General features: G+C 39.7%; 1 protein-coding gene across 1 annotated transcript in view; it reads left to right on the top strand.

Annotated features, from left to right (window-relative positions):
* The window catches only part of DST (dystonin), a 484,671-nt gene that overhangs the window by 378,540 nt on the left and 88,979 nt on the right, over positions 1–17,152 (top strand). The window contains exons 63-67 of the mRNA XM_015408298.1: positions 7,854–8,072; positions 9,074–9,277; positions 11,801–12,032; positions 12,661–12,887; positions 14,331–14,453. Of these exons, the coding sequence (XP_015263784.1) occupies positions 7,854–8,072; positions 9,074–9,277; positions 11,801–12,032; positions 12,661–12,887; positions 14,331–14,453 (1,005 nt within the window). The remainder of the gene's footprint in view (positions 1–7,853; positions 8,073–9,073; positions 9,278–11,800; positions 12,033–12,660; positions 12,888–14,330; positions 14,454–17,152) is intronic.

Below are 17,152 nucleotides of genomic sequence, written 5' to 3'. Positions count from 1 at the left end.
TATTTGAAAAGGAAACAATAGCTAAGATACAAGAACCTAGGAGACATTGTATACAGGAGCATCTGATTATGGCTTTGGAAAAATGTATGCCAAATCGTTATTCTGTTGTTAGTAGAAAAATGCCCAAGCAACACCATTATCTTTTTTTTTAACTGCCCCAAAGGGCAGGGTTTTAATCTGAATCACAGTATTGTATTTTAACCATTTTTAGTGGGTTGTAACCTGCCCTAAGCCCACTTGTGGGGGAGGGTGGGATAGAAATGTGATAAAATGAATGAATGAATGAATATTATAAGGAAACAATAGTAGATAAGATACAAGAATCTCTGCCATGATAGAAGAATTTGTACCATATTTGAAAAGGAAACAATAGCTAAGATACAAGAACCTAGGAGACATTGTATACAGGAGCATCTGATTATGGCTTTGGAAAAATGTATGCCAAATCGTTATTCTGTTGTTAGTAGAAAAATGCCCAAGCAACACCATTATCTTTTTTTTTAACTGCCCCAAAGGGCAGGGTTTTAATCTGAATCACAGTATTGTATTTTAACCATTTAGTGGGTTGTAACCTGCCCTTGCAGAAGTTCATTGAATATTGAAGACTGTATGTATTATTTCACAATTTTATTAAGTTGTATTTAAGTCATTTGTGAGACTTTTTGGAGTTTCTTGTTTCCTATTATATTGTATTTGTTATTGTTGATAGGAGATTGAGAAAGATCACTCGAAACGAACGCAGATAGACTCGAGAAGTGTTCGTCCTTGTTCCTGTGCTGTATACCTGCTAGCACCTGCTGGAAAACAAATATTAAATTACATCTTTGATATTTGAAATGTATTACATCTTTATATTTTTGTGAACTTTTTCAGCAATTTATTTCGTATTTACTATTTGGAAAAATGTATGCCAAATCGTTATTCTGTTGTTAGTAGAAAAATGCCCGAGCAACACCATTATCTTTTTTTTAACTGCCCCAAAGGGCAGGGTTTTAATCTGAATCACATTATTGTATTTTAACCGTTTTTAGTGGGTTGTAACCTGCCCTAAGCCCACTTGTGGGGGAGGGTGGGATAGAAATGTGATAAAATGAATGAATGAATGAATATTATAAGGAAACAATAGTAGATAAGATACATAGTAGTAGATAACGTTCTCTGGTCGTCTAAGGTAACCCAATCTCTAATCCAGTCCAGTGCCACTGCTCTATAGTATAAAATCCAGTTGGATAATCGAAAGCCTCCCCTTTCTTTGAAGTCTTGTAGGGCCTTTAGCCTTATTCTAGGGCACTTCCCTTGCCAAATAAATTTCAAGACCAACTAGTCTAGGTCTTTAAAGATTTTCTTGTTTTAGCAAAATAGGAATTATCTGGAACAGGAAAATCCATCTGGGAAGTACATTCATTTTGATTAGAGCATTTTGTCATCATAATTCCTAAGTATTTTATTTTCTCTTGTGCCTGGAAGTTTGAAATTTCTTGTAATTGATTCATCTGTTTTGTGTCCATATTCTTAGTCATGATCTTAGTTTTGTTAGTATTCACTCTCAAACCTGCTACTTGACCATAGTCTTGAAGTTCCTCCTTCAAAGTGTTTATAGAGGCCATGGGATTCTCTAAGATAAATACTAAATCATCTGCAAATGCCAGTAGTTTAAACTCCTCTCCTCTCATCTTAAGCCCAGTGATCTGTTTTTCATTTCTAATTGAATCATTGAGTATTTTGAGTGCAAATATAAATAAAAGCGGTGAGAGGGGGCAACCTTGAGTCCGATCACCATTGATCATAACAGTTGCATTTTGTTTGGTGTAGATGGCTTGAATCATCTTAACAAAATCAGGTCCTGCCTGGGCCATTTCGAGTTTCCATTAGAAAGGTCCAGTTGAAATTATCAAAGGCCTTCTCTGCATCTAAAACGATCAATGCCAGTTGCTTTTCTGGGTTGGCCTCATAATACTCTAAAAAATCTTAAATTGTTCCTTATTTCTCTTTTAGGCAGAAATCCTGCTTGGTCTTTATGTATTGTTTTTGATAATATTCTTTTTCCGCTATTACCGAAGCAAAAATTTTGTAATCCACATTTAATAGGGAGATCAGTCTATAGTTTTTAATTTCTTTTTCCTCTGAACCTTGTTTGTGTATCAAAGAAATTATTGCTTCTTTCCATGATTCTGGAGCCTCTCCGCTGTCCTTAATATTGTTACATACATCTTTTAAGGAGGATAACAATTGTTCCTCAAATGTAAGGTAGAATTCTATAGGAAGACCATCTGGTCCTGGTGCTTTACCTTTGTTTTGTCATTTCAATGCCTCAAATAGTTCCATCATAACAATTGGCTGATTGAGTATCTTCCTTTGAGCTTCTGTAAATTTCTTCGGTTCGTGTAGTTCTAGATATTCCTTTATCTGTTCTTTGTTAGTATCTGATTTTTATAGAGTTCTTTATAGAAGTTTTCTACAACGGTTTTCATCTCTTGCAATCTGTTTGTTTCTGTTCCATCTCCCTTGTTTAATGCCTTTATATAAGATTTCTCTTTTTGAGTCCGTATTTTATAGGCCAGCCATCTTGTTGGTTTGTTGGCGTTCTCAAAATAATTTTGCTTAGCAAACACCAATTTCTTAGCCAATTCTTGTGTGAGTAAACAGTTCATTTTATGTTGTGATAACTTGAGTTTGGATTTCGTATCTACAGATGCTGGGTCCACAATCAGTTTCTCTTCCTGGGTCTGGATTTCTTTTTTAAGGTTACTATATTCTTGCTTCCTTTGTTTATTCACTCTGGCTGATTCTTTTACCAATTGTCCTCTAGAAAAAGCCTTACAGGGGACCCATACCACTTTTATGGACATGTTTGGTTGTATATTTTCCTTAAAGAAGAACTTAAGCTCTTCCTTTATTTTATTGACAAACCTGGCATTTTTCAAAAGAGATGTATTTACTGTCCATCTACTTCTGGGTTTAACTTCTTGTAACTCCAGAGTAATAGGTTTTTGGTCCGCATAAGTTCCCGTTTCTATCTCTACTTCCAATAGATCTTTAATCGCCGTAGTCAAGATCCAACACATATCCAATCTAGACCATGACTCATGTCTAGCTGAAAAGAAAGTATATTGTTGTTTAGTCGGTTCTTAGTCTCCACGCATCCACTAATTTCAGTTCTTCCAAAAGCTGATACAGGGCGGGTGGAAATTCATTACCTCCTTTCTTCTTCCCCTTCTCTTTGTTTTTATGTGGATTTGTTTTTCTGTCTTCCTTTTTATCAAAGACTGCATTGTAGTCCCCTATAATACAGATCTCCTGGAATTTCTGTTGAGTAATCAAATTTTGCAATCTTATGTAGAATTTTTCTTGATGTTGATTTGGGGCATAAATGTTCACAATAAGCATCCTTTTCATTTGTCTTTGTATTGCAACCATTAGAATTCTTCCATCTTTGGATGTGTAAATTTGTTCAGGCTGGAGATGATCTTTTACTACTCCTCTTTTCTTTTTCTCTTTATCTGATGGTATGAAAATTTTCCAAATTTTCTTGCCAAATACTTGCAAATGGTTTTCATCTGCTTTTTAAATATGTGTTTCTTGAAGACATACAATGTCTAATTTTTGCTTTCTGAGTTGATGAAATATTCTCCTTCTTTTCTGTGGTCCATTTAGACCGTTCACATTCACTGAGATAATTTTTATTTTACCTCTATCCATCTTGATTTTGGTTCTGTTTCTCCTGTTGTTCTCTTGTGTATTGTCTTGTGTTAACTGGGGATTTCCTTGTCGCTCCAGTTCTTCTTATTCTCTGTGTTTTCACGATTGATGCCTCCGCACCTTGTAGACTTTTTTCTTCTCCTTCTACTTCTCCCTCTTCTTTTCCTTCTTGTTCCATTGACAATCTGTCTCCATGAGTTTTTAGAAAGTCTTCCGCCTTGAAGATTGAAGTTATCCTGTGTTTTTTGCCTCCAAAAGTAAAGATCAATCCTTCGAGTAGGAGCCATCTGTAAGTTATGTTGTCGTTTCTCAACAATGTTGTCAAGATAGTATATTCTTTTCTCTGACTCTCCAGGGAATTTCTTTTAAAATGTTGATTTCTGTCTCTTCCATCATCAGTGGTGTAGCATTCACTTCTCTCAATATCTTGTCTCTGACTGGCCTTTTGTGGAAACAAATTTGTACCTCTCTAGGTAGTTGGAATCTCCTTGTATAGGCTGAGTTCATTCTAAAAGTAACATCAATTTCTTGAGTAATCTTTTCCACATCTTCCATATTCATGTGTTCAGCTAATAATTTCGCCATTTTATTAGGGAGATCTTCATTCTTTTCCTCAGGTACATTTTGGAATCTTAATATAAAAGCAGCTCTTTCGTAATGTCTTGTTCCACAGTAGACTGTCTTTCATCTGTGTCTCTGAGCTTAGTCTCAATTTCTTTTGATTTCTATTTTTTCTGTTGTAGTGTTCAATTCCATAATCTTCTGAGTATTATCTGTCATTTGTTTCTGAAGTGCTTGCAAGCTTGTTGAGAACTTTTCCGTTATTTCTTTCATCGCATTCTTAATGGGATCAACTGCTTCTGTAATAGAATTTCGAACTTCCTCCATAGTAGCTTTAATTGGTTCCACTGCATTGCTTATGGAACTTAAGATGGTTGTCTGGACCAATGCCTGCATCTCTTTTGTGGGAGCTGAAAATTTTGAAGTGGTAGAGCTGAGAATTCCTGGTGAAGAAGATGTTTTGATTGGTTTAATTTTTTTTTGGCCCCCCGAAGGGGATTTTTTTATTGCTTTTCTAATAACTATAAACTGAAAATTAGGACAGAGAAACTACAATCTAAGGGAGAAAGTAAAGAAAACCCTCTAAAAACCCAAGAGATGGTGATCATACATACATTTGCAAAATTACCTTTAAGCTTAAACACAAGTTAACTTTCATTGAAAATGATCATCTATCTTTTTAAATACTTAGATATTCATCAACAATTCTAATTTCATAAAAAGACTGTAAAAAGATATACAATATACTAGTTTTAGATACTCCAGAGTAGATTAACAATCTATTTCCCCCCTTTCTGTGTCTCAATTGATAGCTTTGTTTGGGGGCAGCAGCCCCCTATTTAGAGTCAGTCTTCTTCGGAAGATCCAGCCTCTCCTTCTTCTTCACTTTCTTTGGCAGCATCGGTCGCACCTTCTCCTCCTGGGCTACTATGTCAATACAAAAACTCACAAGCCTTTTCAACAGAGTCAATCCTTTCTTTTCCATTTGCATATCTAAAGATTAATCCCTCGGGTGTTAGCCATCTGTAGCAGACATTGTGCTTTTGTAGAAATAAAACCAAGTCTCTGTATTTCCTTCTTTTCCTTCTTATCTCAAATGGAATGTCTTTCAGTACGCTTATGTCTTTGTCTTTTATCTTCAAGGTCGCTCCATTACATGCTTTCAATAGTTGATCTCTCGGGGCTTGGAGTAACTCCCCCCACCGGCTTATCTCACCGAAGGGGGCTCTCTAGCACCCTAAGGCTTGGAGCCCTTCACTTGGGCTCCTGGGGTGGTGCGGACGATTGTGCCCCCTCCCAGCCATGGGCGCTGGCAGGTCCGGGAGAAAACGACTGCCATGGCAATCGCCAAAACCGGAACTTTTGGGTCCTGACCCACACGTTGGAAAACCCTGGGATAGTGAGAATGCCTCCAGTGCCATTTTGAACAGTTCTCTTGGAACGTTGTGCCCGGGGTTTTCACCCTTCCTGATAAACGCCCAGAAGAGGCTGCACATAGCCAGTTTGGTGTAGTGGTTAAATGCATGGACTCTAATATGGAAGAACCGGGTTTGATTCCCCACTCCTCCACTTGCACCCGGCTGGATCTTGCTTGTCCTGCCATCTTAGAAATCGGGACTGTGTTGCTTGAAGCTATTAAATTGATTCAATTTGGCAATGAGCCCTAAGTTTTTCTTCCACTTTAGCTCAGGTACTTATTTTCTTTCTATGAAGTTTGTTTTGGGACACCAAGAGCCCTTGGCTGACTGCCCAAACCTTATTTCTAATAACCAAGTTGGATATTTGGCTGAGTGCCCAAGTCTTGTTTAGTGAAGCCATGTTGGATGTTTGGGTTTTCTCCCATACAGTGTTTTTGAACCGAAAACCACAAATATGTGTCTCAAGGTCAGTTGCACTCGTCTCTCCCCATCTACCAATTTTTAATTCAAAGGCAAAATAACCATGGGGGGTACAATTTTAAAAGCAGTTGTTTAGTCCTTCTAAATTAAAATGACTATAACTTTTTCCCTGAAGCTCCTTTCAGCTGTTACATTTTTATATGTTTTATTTATTTCATCCAATTCTATTTTTATTTTTCTGAGACCCCTAAAAAATTTGTAAAGGGTTTCCTGATACTCCACACCCTGCCCCTGATGGCGTAAAAATTGGTAACGTTGAAAAGAGGTCTCTATTGTCTCTATAAACCAGCAATGAGTGAGATTAGCCTTTAATATGTGAAATAGTCAATTACTTAGGCAAGTTTCTCCTAAAAAATCGCCCTGTAGCCCAAAGTGAAAGTAAAGTTGTCTCCGTCTGTCTCCTTTCATTGGCCGCTTTATGCCGGGGGGGGGGGGACTCCTCCTTAAGCTTTCAGTCTTTTAAGGGCTCAAGTTTTGATAATTCATTCTTTATATGCCCCGAAAATAAGATTTATTACTCACAGAAAGTCCAAGCGCTTGACGGGCGGCATTTCTAACCCCCCCTCAGCGCAGGAAGCAGCAGCTTCACCCATAGGAATGGGCTCCTCTTTGGGTTGCACATTGGAGGCGATCCCTGGTTCTCCCTGTGAGTAGCCACGGCACGGGGGAACGGATCAAGCCTTAAGCATCCCACTATCCCTTCTCCGGGAAGTGGAGGGTCTCGACCCCTAAAAAATTTGTAAAGGGTTTCCTGATACTCCACACCCTGCCCCTGATGGGGTAAAAATTGGTAACGTGCTGCAGCCTGCTCCAACACCATTATCTTCTTGGGGGGAAATTTAGATCTGTATGACTTCATAGTGGAGTATGGAAACCAACCAAAACGATTAAGGAGGACTTCTTCACACAACACATAATCAATATGTGGAACCCGCTGACACAAGATCTGGTGATAGTCTCTAGCTTAGATGACTTTAATTTTAGTCAGAACAGGCAACATAAGCTGGATAATTTATAAATAAATGTATCAATAAATGTTGTCAGGACAGACAAAGCAAAAGACTAGACAAATTTTGCCAAGAGAGGCAAAAGAAAGTACTTCTTCTTGTCACACATAGTTAATTTACATAATTCTCTGCCAGAAGATGTGGATTTAAAGGAGAAGGGGCTAGACAAATGAATGAAAGATAGATGTATCAAAAAGCCAGTAGTTATAATGGTTAAATTGAACCTCCGTGTTCTTAGGCAGTGTACCCCTGACTACCAGCTGCTGATAGATATGATGTTCCTGTTGTCCTCAGGTTGTGCTTCCTTGAGTGAGAGCATCTGGCCAGCAGCTCTGAGAAACAGGGTGCTGGACTGGATGGCTGGACCATTGGTCTGATTCAACAGGAGGACAGGCTCCCAGCCGTTTGACTAGGGGGACCACTTGTGCTTGGGTGTAGGGGAGGAAGCAAAGACAACTTTAGAGGGATGGGTCTGGCTTTGTTGTAAGCCAGGTAGCTATTAAGCGGCTTCCTGTAGCCTACTTCCAAAGACATGGCCCCCCACATGTGGGAGGGGGACCTGAAGCTCCAGGTTTCCCTCTGGTCTGCAGCTTGGATTGAAAAGGAACTGGGTGAAGGTGGTATGCCATTCTAAATGTTTTCAGCCAAGACATAAGTGCTATTGTCTGTTGACCTATTTCTTTAACAGAAGAAACTGGAAAGCCTCTTACAGAAATATGATACGCTCTGTCAGATGAACTCTAAAAGGAACCTCCAGCTAGAACGTGCACAGTCTCTGGTTAGCCAGTTCTGGGAGACATATGAAGAGATTTGGCCATGGTTGACTGAAACAAAACTGATTATCTCACAGCTTCCAGCACCAGCTCTTGAATATGAGATTCTAAAGCAACAGCAAGAAGAACATAGGGTAAGTGTGCAGACAGCAAAATAAGAGTAAACTCATTATAAAAAGAGTTCATTGTATTGATTTACAATAGCAATGTTTTATTATTCATAGAATCATAGAATATTAGAGTTGGAATGGCCCTTGCAGGTCATCTAGTCCAACCCCCTGCACTCTGCAGGAGCATAGCTGAAAGATAGCCCTACATACCTACAACATACCCGAAAGATGGTCGTCCAGCCTCCGCTTGAAAACGGAGTTGAAAACAACTGCATCACAGAAGTTGTCAGATTGTTTAAATATGAATTGCTTAATTGTAGTAACAAGCTAACAAATGGAAGCTGCATCAGTAATTATATAAAACATGTGAGACCATATAGTATCTTTCAGGTTGACAGAAAATACTATGATTCAAAATGGATGCTGTTGTGGAGTCACCTTTAAAACATAAGTACAAGAACCAACTTTTCTGATTTTTCAGTGGACAGGATTTCCCAGTACACACATTGCAAAGTACATGGTCAGAGTTGTGGGTTCTCTTCATTTCTCATGTGAGCAGTGCCAGATTAGGAGGTGCACATGGAGAAGAGGCTTCAGTCTTTCCTTTCTTGAGACATTTGAGTGACCTGAAATGATCTGGGGGGAGGAGCTATGTGGCTTGCTGGGAAACCCAATGGTATTGCAGAGAGGCTGAAGCCTTTTCTTCACTTGTGATCCTGATCCAGGTCAGGCACCTAGCATCCAGCAATTGAAGAGGGTCTGCAGCTTTGTTCTGGCTGCTATACAGGGTAGAGATGTTTAGATACCACCTGTGTACTCCATAATGTGTGAATTAGTTTTGCTCATAGTGGGAAACACAGAATCACAAAGAAGCCTTTGGCTCTATTCACCATGAGTTATATTTTGCCTTAGTATGTAGGATATTTGTTTAGACTTCTTTGCCAGCTGGACGGGGTTGGCATGCAGACAGCTGTAATATGGCAGTGTAAGGCTAGGATACTGATAAGTGTTTTTCTTTGCTATAGCAACTACGAGAGTTGATTGCTGAACACAAACCTCATATAGATAAGATGAACAAAACTGGACCTCAGCTTCTGGAGCTGAGCCCACAAGAAGGATTTTCAATCCAAGAGAAATATGTAGCAGCTGATGCCCTTTACAGTCAAATTAAGGAAGATGTCAAAAAGCGAGCTCAGACCCTGGATGAAGCCATTTCTCAGTCTACCCAGGTAATACTCTCTATCAGACAAGCAATTCGATCCCCCCACCTGAGGATGTTGTTATCTTATGTCAATACACTCAAGGTATATTGTAGGCTTATCAGGAATGTAACCTACAAAGGACATGAGAATGAATGCTTAGGCCATTGTTCATGATTTTGATTTTCCTGTTTGTTAGTGGACTAGGACATTTTGTATTGGTAAATCTGACCTTTTAAAATAAAAATAAAACCAGATTACCTCAAACTATTTATTTTGGAAATATCTCTGGTTAATATGTGAATTTTACCTTAAAAATGTTAACATGAAAGTTTTATGAAAACATCCTCATAAACAGCTATTGTGTATAGTAGTATATAGAGTACTGTTCTGGGGAAATCCCCTTTCACTCTGCCTGAAGCTCACCTGCATGACTTTGGGTCAGTCACTGCATCTCGGGGGGGGGAGGTGTGTGAACATTATAGGCTACCCTAAACAACTTGGAGGAAGAGCTGGATAAAAATAAATAAATAACCTGAAATCTCACGCTATGTGGAAATTGCAAAATTTTGTATTCCTGGTAATCAATTAAGAAGACAACTGTAGATGGTACTTGGCATATGGGCAGCCAAGGATTACTGCTGTTGTCTTTGCCAAATGATGGGAGGGCCGGTTACTGACTCACCTGCGCCTTTTGACTCCCCTGCTCCTTCCAAGCCACTGAAACAATTCTGTAAATAGTAAATGTATGTTAGTATGCCAGTCTTATTTGTGGTTTTTGGACCAGGCCTTAGCTGTTAATGGTGCAAAAGGAGTCATCTGTTAAAGCAGAAATACACTTCTTTTCTAAGAGATAGGATAGCGCTGCAAAAATTGATTAGGAAGGATGGGTTATTGAGGGAATGCCAAACAAAACAAAAGATAAAAAGGTCAGCATGACAGAGGAGAGAGGAGAGTGGTCTTCAATGGGAAAATCATGAGAGCAAATCCTAAACAGGTCTACTCAGATGTAAGCTCCATTTTATTCAGTAATGCTTACTCCTAGGAAAGTGTAGGATTGCAGGCAATAACAGGCAGAGGGGGTGTCAAGATTTATGCCGACAATATTCATTGGCATCATACCTGGAACCTCTCAAACATTAACAGGTTATAAAATAGTTCTTTCCAACTTGATTTATTAGTTGGTATTATTGGGGAATTAGAGGTCCAGAGAGTTGATGACCTTCTTTCTACAGAGGTCAAAGCTGAAGGTGTTAAGATAGCAAGCTTATCCATCTTGTTCATGTTTGTCCATCAAATAGTCATGAGCACTTCTAAGCAGGGTTCTTTCCTCCTTCCCTTCACTGATGGAATAATCTGGAAGACTCCATTTACTGCCAATTACTGATATCTTTGTGAACTATTCTCAACAAAACTAGCTCTGTGTTTAACATTAGATTATCACTGTCCTTTTCACCCTATCTGGTAACACTAGATTTACATTTCCAGAAATCCCTTGATAGTTGAAGCTATCATGTTTGTTGGTTAAGAAATGTTTGATGGAGAACAGGGACCAGTCCAACCCAACATAAGTAAAGCATAATGTTTTGGTGCAGCTGTTTGACAGAGCAATCCTAAACAAAGTTACTGTCTTCTAAGCCCAGAGAGTTTTATTCGTGACATCTGAATACAGCCCAAAAGTTAGTAAACTCTGCGGCTAAATAGTGCTTGCTAAGTGTTGGTGTCTTATATTTAAACATCTAAAAAAATACACTTCCAAATGGCATATGTTCTGTAGCTGCAGTAAATTCTCCTCCTTTCTGTATACTGAAGGACCATTCTTTATCATCCCACTGAAAATGACAAAAAGGTCCTCTGTTTATATAGCCTTCTCCCTGAGCCTGCCTCAAGATTTCGGGAGCCAGGTCTGCAGGAGGGCTCCCAGGCAGCAGGCCTCCTTTTCTTCTGGCTGCGTACCACACTTTCATGGCATTGGGGTAAAGGTCCTGCCAGACATGGAGTTGTTGCCATGGCATTTCCAGGGGGTATAGTAAAACTTACACTATATATGGATCTTCAAAAGGAGCCCAAGGTATTCATTTAACATTATGACTGAATGTAGGTGAAAGAAAAAAATGCATTACACTTTCCCATTTAGGAACGTCACATACAGGAGACTATTAATACATGACATAAAAGTAGAATGCAATTGATCAGTGTTACAAGGCTTCTTACAGTGCAGTCCTATGCAGAGTTACATCCTGCGAAGTCCATTTAAGTCAGTGGCCTTAGAATGGTATAGATCTGCGTAGAATTGCATTGGTAGCTGAGTTACAGGAGGATCTTGTCCAGACACGTCAACTGAGATGCATTAAACTTCTGCTGCTTGAGCTAATAGGCAGTGCTTTTGTGGCATAAATCTGTTGATGTTTGGTGGCCAGTTGCAAATATAAAACCCTCTTATGTACATATACAGTTGAGGATATTTCAGAACCTTAATTCAGAACTAACTTTTGTCATGGCTGGTCTAATATTACTCACCCAGTTTTCCCCCACTCCCATTTGTCTGCACAGTTCCATGACAAGATAGATTCAACCACTGAGAGCCTGGAACGCATCATTGAGCGTTTGAGACAGCCACCTTCGATCTCAGCAGAAGTTGAGAAGATTAAAGAACAGATCAGTGAAAATAAGAATGTGTCCGTGGATCTGGAAAAACTTCAGCCAGTGTATGAAACACTGAAGCAGAGAGGGGATGAAATGATTGCACGTTCAGAAGGTGCTGATAAAGATATATCTGCTAAAGGTAAGTCAAATTGAGAATGTCCCTTTATAGTTGAGGTAAACAATGTGGTAGAATATGGGGAAAAAGAAATCTCCTGCAAGCCAGTAATTATATTATTTTTCTTTTGGAAAAACAGATAAATGTTGTATGAAAATGATCTGATGGTTATTTAACTGAGGTTGGTTAAGGACAGCTTCTAGGACAAAACATGATTATGGAAGATCCATTTATGGATTTCCTGAATTCTTTAAAATGCTAAACTGACAAGTTACTTCTGTTTGTCTTTTAGGGCAATCATAGAGTTGCCATACAAGCAATGTTCCCTAAGCTGTGGAGTCTTGTGAACAAAAATTGTACTTTGTGAGTTACTGGCATTAAAGTTGTGAGCAAGCAATTTGGCTACTGCATAAATTAGTTTGCTCTGGAGTCATCCTTCCTGACCTAAGACAAAAATAGGTGAACCAGGGGCTACAAAACTGAGCTAGCTCACATTACTCAGCTTAGATGGAACACTGCATACAAGTTCCTTAAAATGTTTCCAGAATGAACACGTTTTCATTATGATCATTATGAATGTTTTTATTAACAGTTTCATAGAAGATCTTAATTTACCTGGTGATGTAACTATTGATTGTATTGTCCTGCTTAGTGGTTCAAGATAAGCTGGACCAAATGGTCTTCATCTGGGAAGACATCCATGTTCTGGCTGAAGAAAGGGAGGCCAAACTGCTTGATGTTATGGAACTAGCAGAAAAGTTCTGGTGTGATCACATGGCTCTTGTAGTCACTATTAAAGATACTCAGGATTTTATCAGGGAACTAGAAGGTCCTGGGATTGACCCATCTGTGGTAAAACAGCAACAAGAATCAGCAGAGGTACGTGGAAAGCAAATGTTAATGTTCTTAAGCATGGATTTAGGAATGAGGTCCATTTAAATCAGTGAGACTTTCTTCCTAGTCATTAATGCTTTCATTTGTCCTTTTTTCATATTTCAGATTTTTCTACAAACCTGGGTGGTTTTTTCAGGTGTGTAGAAAGATTTATCTCGTCTGTTGATGGTTCCAGTCTCCAAATTTAAGTATCCACAGATTTGGCCATGTTGAAAATTAGATGTGTTGATAGTACATCAAGAACTATAGGAAGAAGCTCCTGTGAATTGTTATCATGGCTTAAGTCATGCATGCATATTCACTACTCAGTCTGTTATTACTCTTAGTCTCAGCTGAGAATGTGAACTGCCTCAACTGAAAAAAGTTATTCTTGCGCACATGCATGACGTAATTTAATGTATCAAATATTGAAAGGTGAAAATCCATGTCTAAGTTTCCCTTTCAAGATAGTCCTTTAATACCCATGTCCATTTTACCTTATGTGTGTGTGCTGAGGTCTTTGGGTGTGTATTTCTAAAATATCAGTTGACTCTTCATGCCACCTGTTAAAGTTGGTTGTCTCTAGACTGCACTACTTTAATTTGGTAACCCTTTAGGGGCATAGGCTACTAGATTAAAAGGAATCTAGAAGAACCAATATAGAGTATCATACTATGATCTAGGAGACTTGGGTTCAAATCCCCACTCTGCTATAAAGTTCACTGGATGACCTTGAGTCATTCATTAACTTAGTCTACCCTACCGCCGATTGTGAGGGTGAAATGGGGAAGGAAGAACCATATATGCTATCTTGAACTTCTTAGAGATAAGGTGGTAGGTAGATAGTTAAACTATTCACTGGTGTTCATAGCATTTTTTTCCTATCTAGGCTGTGTTCAGAAATCATGGCAAGCAGTGTGTGTTGGCCATGAATACAGACTGTTGCCATAATCATGCTTTTGCTTCCCTCCTCCCCCCATCCTTTATCTCCTTCTCCTCCCACCTTCCTTTATCCCTCTCTCTTTTTGCACGGAGCATGATTGAATCCTGGTTTCTGGACAAGGGGGGAGAAATTATTGCAGCATGATAACGAAGTTGTATTCATGACTAACGTCTGTTTTCTGTGACATCGGAATGTTCCTGTTAATAAGTGGTTACATAGAGCTTCCCAGTACTTTTTGAGATAGAGGAATTCTCAAACTACACCATAGGAACGAGGTGAATAGCATCTGCTCTGCTAGTACTTAGGTTTAGGCCAGAAGAAGCTTTATGTCTCGTCTTCATCCATCTATAGAACTAGGTGTCATGTGGTCAGAGCTTCACACTGAGTTGGTTAAGTAATCCTAGAAAATAACGAATCTTTTTCATTGTAACTTACTCTGGGTTGGCAATCCTGCCTATTTAATGTAATAACACTGGAAGCTTAACTTTTTGTGTTTTTTCTTTTAGAGTATCAAAGAAGAGATAGATGGGTTACAAGAAGAACTAGATACAGTTGTCAGCCTTGGCTCTGAACTCATAGCTGCCTGTGGAGAACCTGACAAACCTTTAGTCAACAAGAGCATAGATGAGGTAAGCGTCATATAAATATTTGGCTTTTTTTTTTAAGTGGTTCAGACAAAAAAAAAAGCAGTATATGGTACATAAGGCCAAGATTTGGCATGAAATCAAGGCTCTCTTTGGAGTCAAGAGCAAAGGTCACACAGATTTGATTCTGTAACTTCTCACATAATTTCCAGACTTGAAAGAAAACTATCAAGCATACACATCAGCCCCTTGCTCTGATACGTGGAATCATCCAGTATCCAATGCTACACCATAAACTTACCTCTCTTACATTTTAACCCAGGCAGTGTGTGCATGGGGGAGATTTCTTATAGCAAACTGATAAGGAATAATTTAGGAAGCGAGACCGCAAGTCGTAAATGAACTAAGCTTGAGTGCTTTAGAGCAAAGAAAAGAACTTTGACAAAATAAAACTTGATCTTTGAACTCTCCCTAATCTGAATATATTAATCATCTAGATTCTGAAAACTAAGCAAAGCATAGCTGTTAAGGACCATATTCTGACAATATTTATTCCTTGGAACCAGTACATGCAGTGAGATCAAGAGTGAATTTAGGGGTTGTGCGCATTCACCAGTCTTTCTGCATCCTGTAAAATGCACTGGGAAATTGACTAAATGTAATACCTCTTGGTTCAGCGTTACTGTTGATGTAAAATGAGGGAAAGAAGCTGTACAAGCCCAAGACCTGTTCCTCATCTTACTGCTCATACATGTTCTGAAAGTGACTTTTGGCTGAAGAGGCATGAACATGCCATCCTAAGCAGAGTAACATCTTTCTAAGCACATCAACTTCAGTGGACTTAGAAGGATATAGCTGCTTACAAAGGCATTGTAAATCACCTGAACAGAAAATTTCCCCTGGCATGTCTGTCCTGCCAGCCTCTCCTCTCTAATTTTGACAGACTTCAGTGCCCCATAGAACAGATATGGCTACCTACTCTGGATAACCCAGGATAGCCCATCAGATCATGGAAGCTAAGCAGGATAGGCTTTGGGCAGTATTTGGAAGGGAGTCCACCAAGGAATACCAGGGTCAAGATGCAGAGGCAAGCAATGGCAAACCACCTCTGAAAGTCTCTTCCCTTGAAAACCCCATGCGGTTGCCATAGGTCAGCTGTGACGTGGCAGCAAGAAAACCAAACAATCAATTACTCCTGCTAGCAGTAGCTTTGCATTCTCCAGCAGGGATCTTTACTAGCTGGGGGTAATAAGGAATGAATCTGGCTGAAAGTAGAAGAGATTTCACCTGGCAGCTTCTGCATATATGTATCATGACGCTAAGGGCGGGGGTGTGGCGACGCCAAGAAAGATGGCAGTCACTTAAACCTTGAGTTCTGTCTCCTGCCCTCTTCCCGCCTAACCTACATACCTATCAAACGACTCTTAGTCTTCAAGATATGGGCAGAAATCACAGGAGTCCTTCTACCAGCGTTAAAGCGTCTCTCAGGTCACCCCAAACCCTCTCTTCAATGAAAGACAGCAAAGCAGACTACAAGAGGTCCGACACAAGCGCCGTGAAAATGGCAGGAAACCAGAACCCACCTCAGCAGCAAGAAATAGACAGACTAATGCTTGACTTAATGACCTTGCTGAAGAATATGGAATGCAGGATCACAGATCAACTCCATATTACAATTCAGCCGGTGAGAGAACAACTTGAAAGTATACAATCTTCCCTAAACAAGACCTCACAGACAGCGGAATCAGCTCTCAAACTAGGACTCTTACTAAAAGAAGATGTACGGGAGCTGTATGTGGGGGAATCATCTTTCAAGGACAGGCTTCTTGTTCTGGAATCCCAGGCCAGACAAATGAATTTAAAATTACAAGGACTTCTGGAGGGAGAGGAGGAAGGTAAAGATTTCACTGACTTTATTTCTACATGGCTCACCTCTATTATTAATCAGCATCTGGGGAAGACGCTGGCCATTTTACGAGCCTACTGGCTCGGCATGCCAAACAACCCAAGGAGGACAGGCCCCAGGGACATCATGATGCAATTCACAGATTGGAGGGCCAAAAAAACGAACCTAGATGAGGCCAGATCGCGGAGACATATACTTTTCAATAAGCTACAGATTGCGGTATTCCCAGAGGTCCCCAAGGAAGCGCTTAACATAAGGTGTCTATTAAAACCAATTTTGACCCGCCTGCAAGCTGCCAATGTCCGCTACAAATGTCTTGAGACAGGAAAGATGCAGGTCTCCCATAAGGGCACTCAATATTTGATCTCAGACGAAGAAACAGGAATGGGTCTTTTAGAATCCCTCAGACTCTTGGATGGGTCAGAAAGCACACACCGCTCATACAAAAGAAAGACCCGTTAGCCAACACCGCCCAACATACAAAAAAAAGTACCGTCGTGCCATGATGGGTCGCCTATGTACGCAGATGAATTTGCTGCATGACACATGACAAGCTTGGTCATTCATCACTGAAAGACATCCTCTAGGCTCCTCAAGTAACTCAACACTGCTGTGCTAAATCATTCACCGAGGTTACATGTATTATTGCTAAAGCCCATAATTTCATTGTTTAAATAATCTAGTCATTAAGAGTTGTGTTGAATCAAGTTGGTGGGAGGGGGCAGGAGTGGGGAGTTGGGTACGTTTTGCCCCAAGGTTAACAAAGACCGCTTGTGGAAGCTTACCTACTTAGTCAGGAAAGCTCTCAATTTCTACTTTAGCTTTAAGTTTTACACTA

This window comes from Gekko japonicus, unplaced genomic scaffold (genome assembly GCF_001447785.1).
Source record: "Gekko japonicus isolate JY-2015 unplaced genomic scaffold, Gekko_japonicus_V1.1 scaffold383, whole genome shotgun sequence".
In the NCBI taxonomy this organism is placed as follows: Eukaryota; Metazoa; Chordata; class Lepidosauria; order Squamata; family Gekkonidae; genus Gekko; species Gekko japonicus.
The sequence above is the reverse complement of the archived record's forward strand: the minus strand, read 5'-3'. Positions and strand labels throughout refer to the sequence as shown.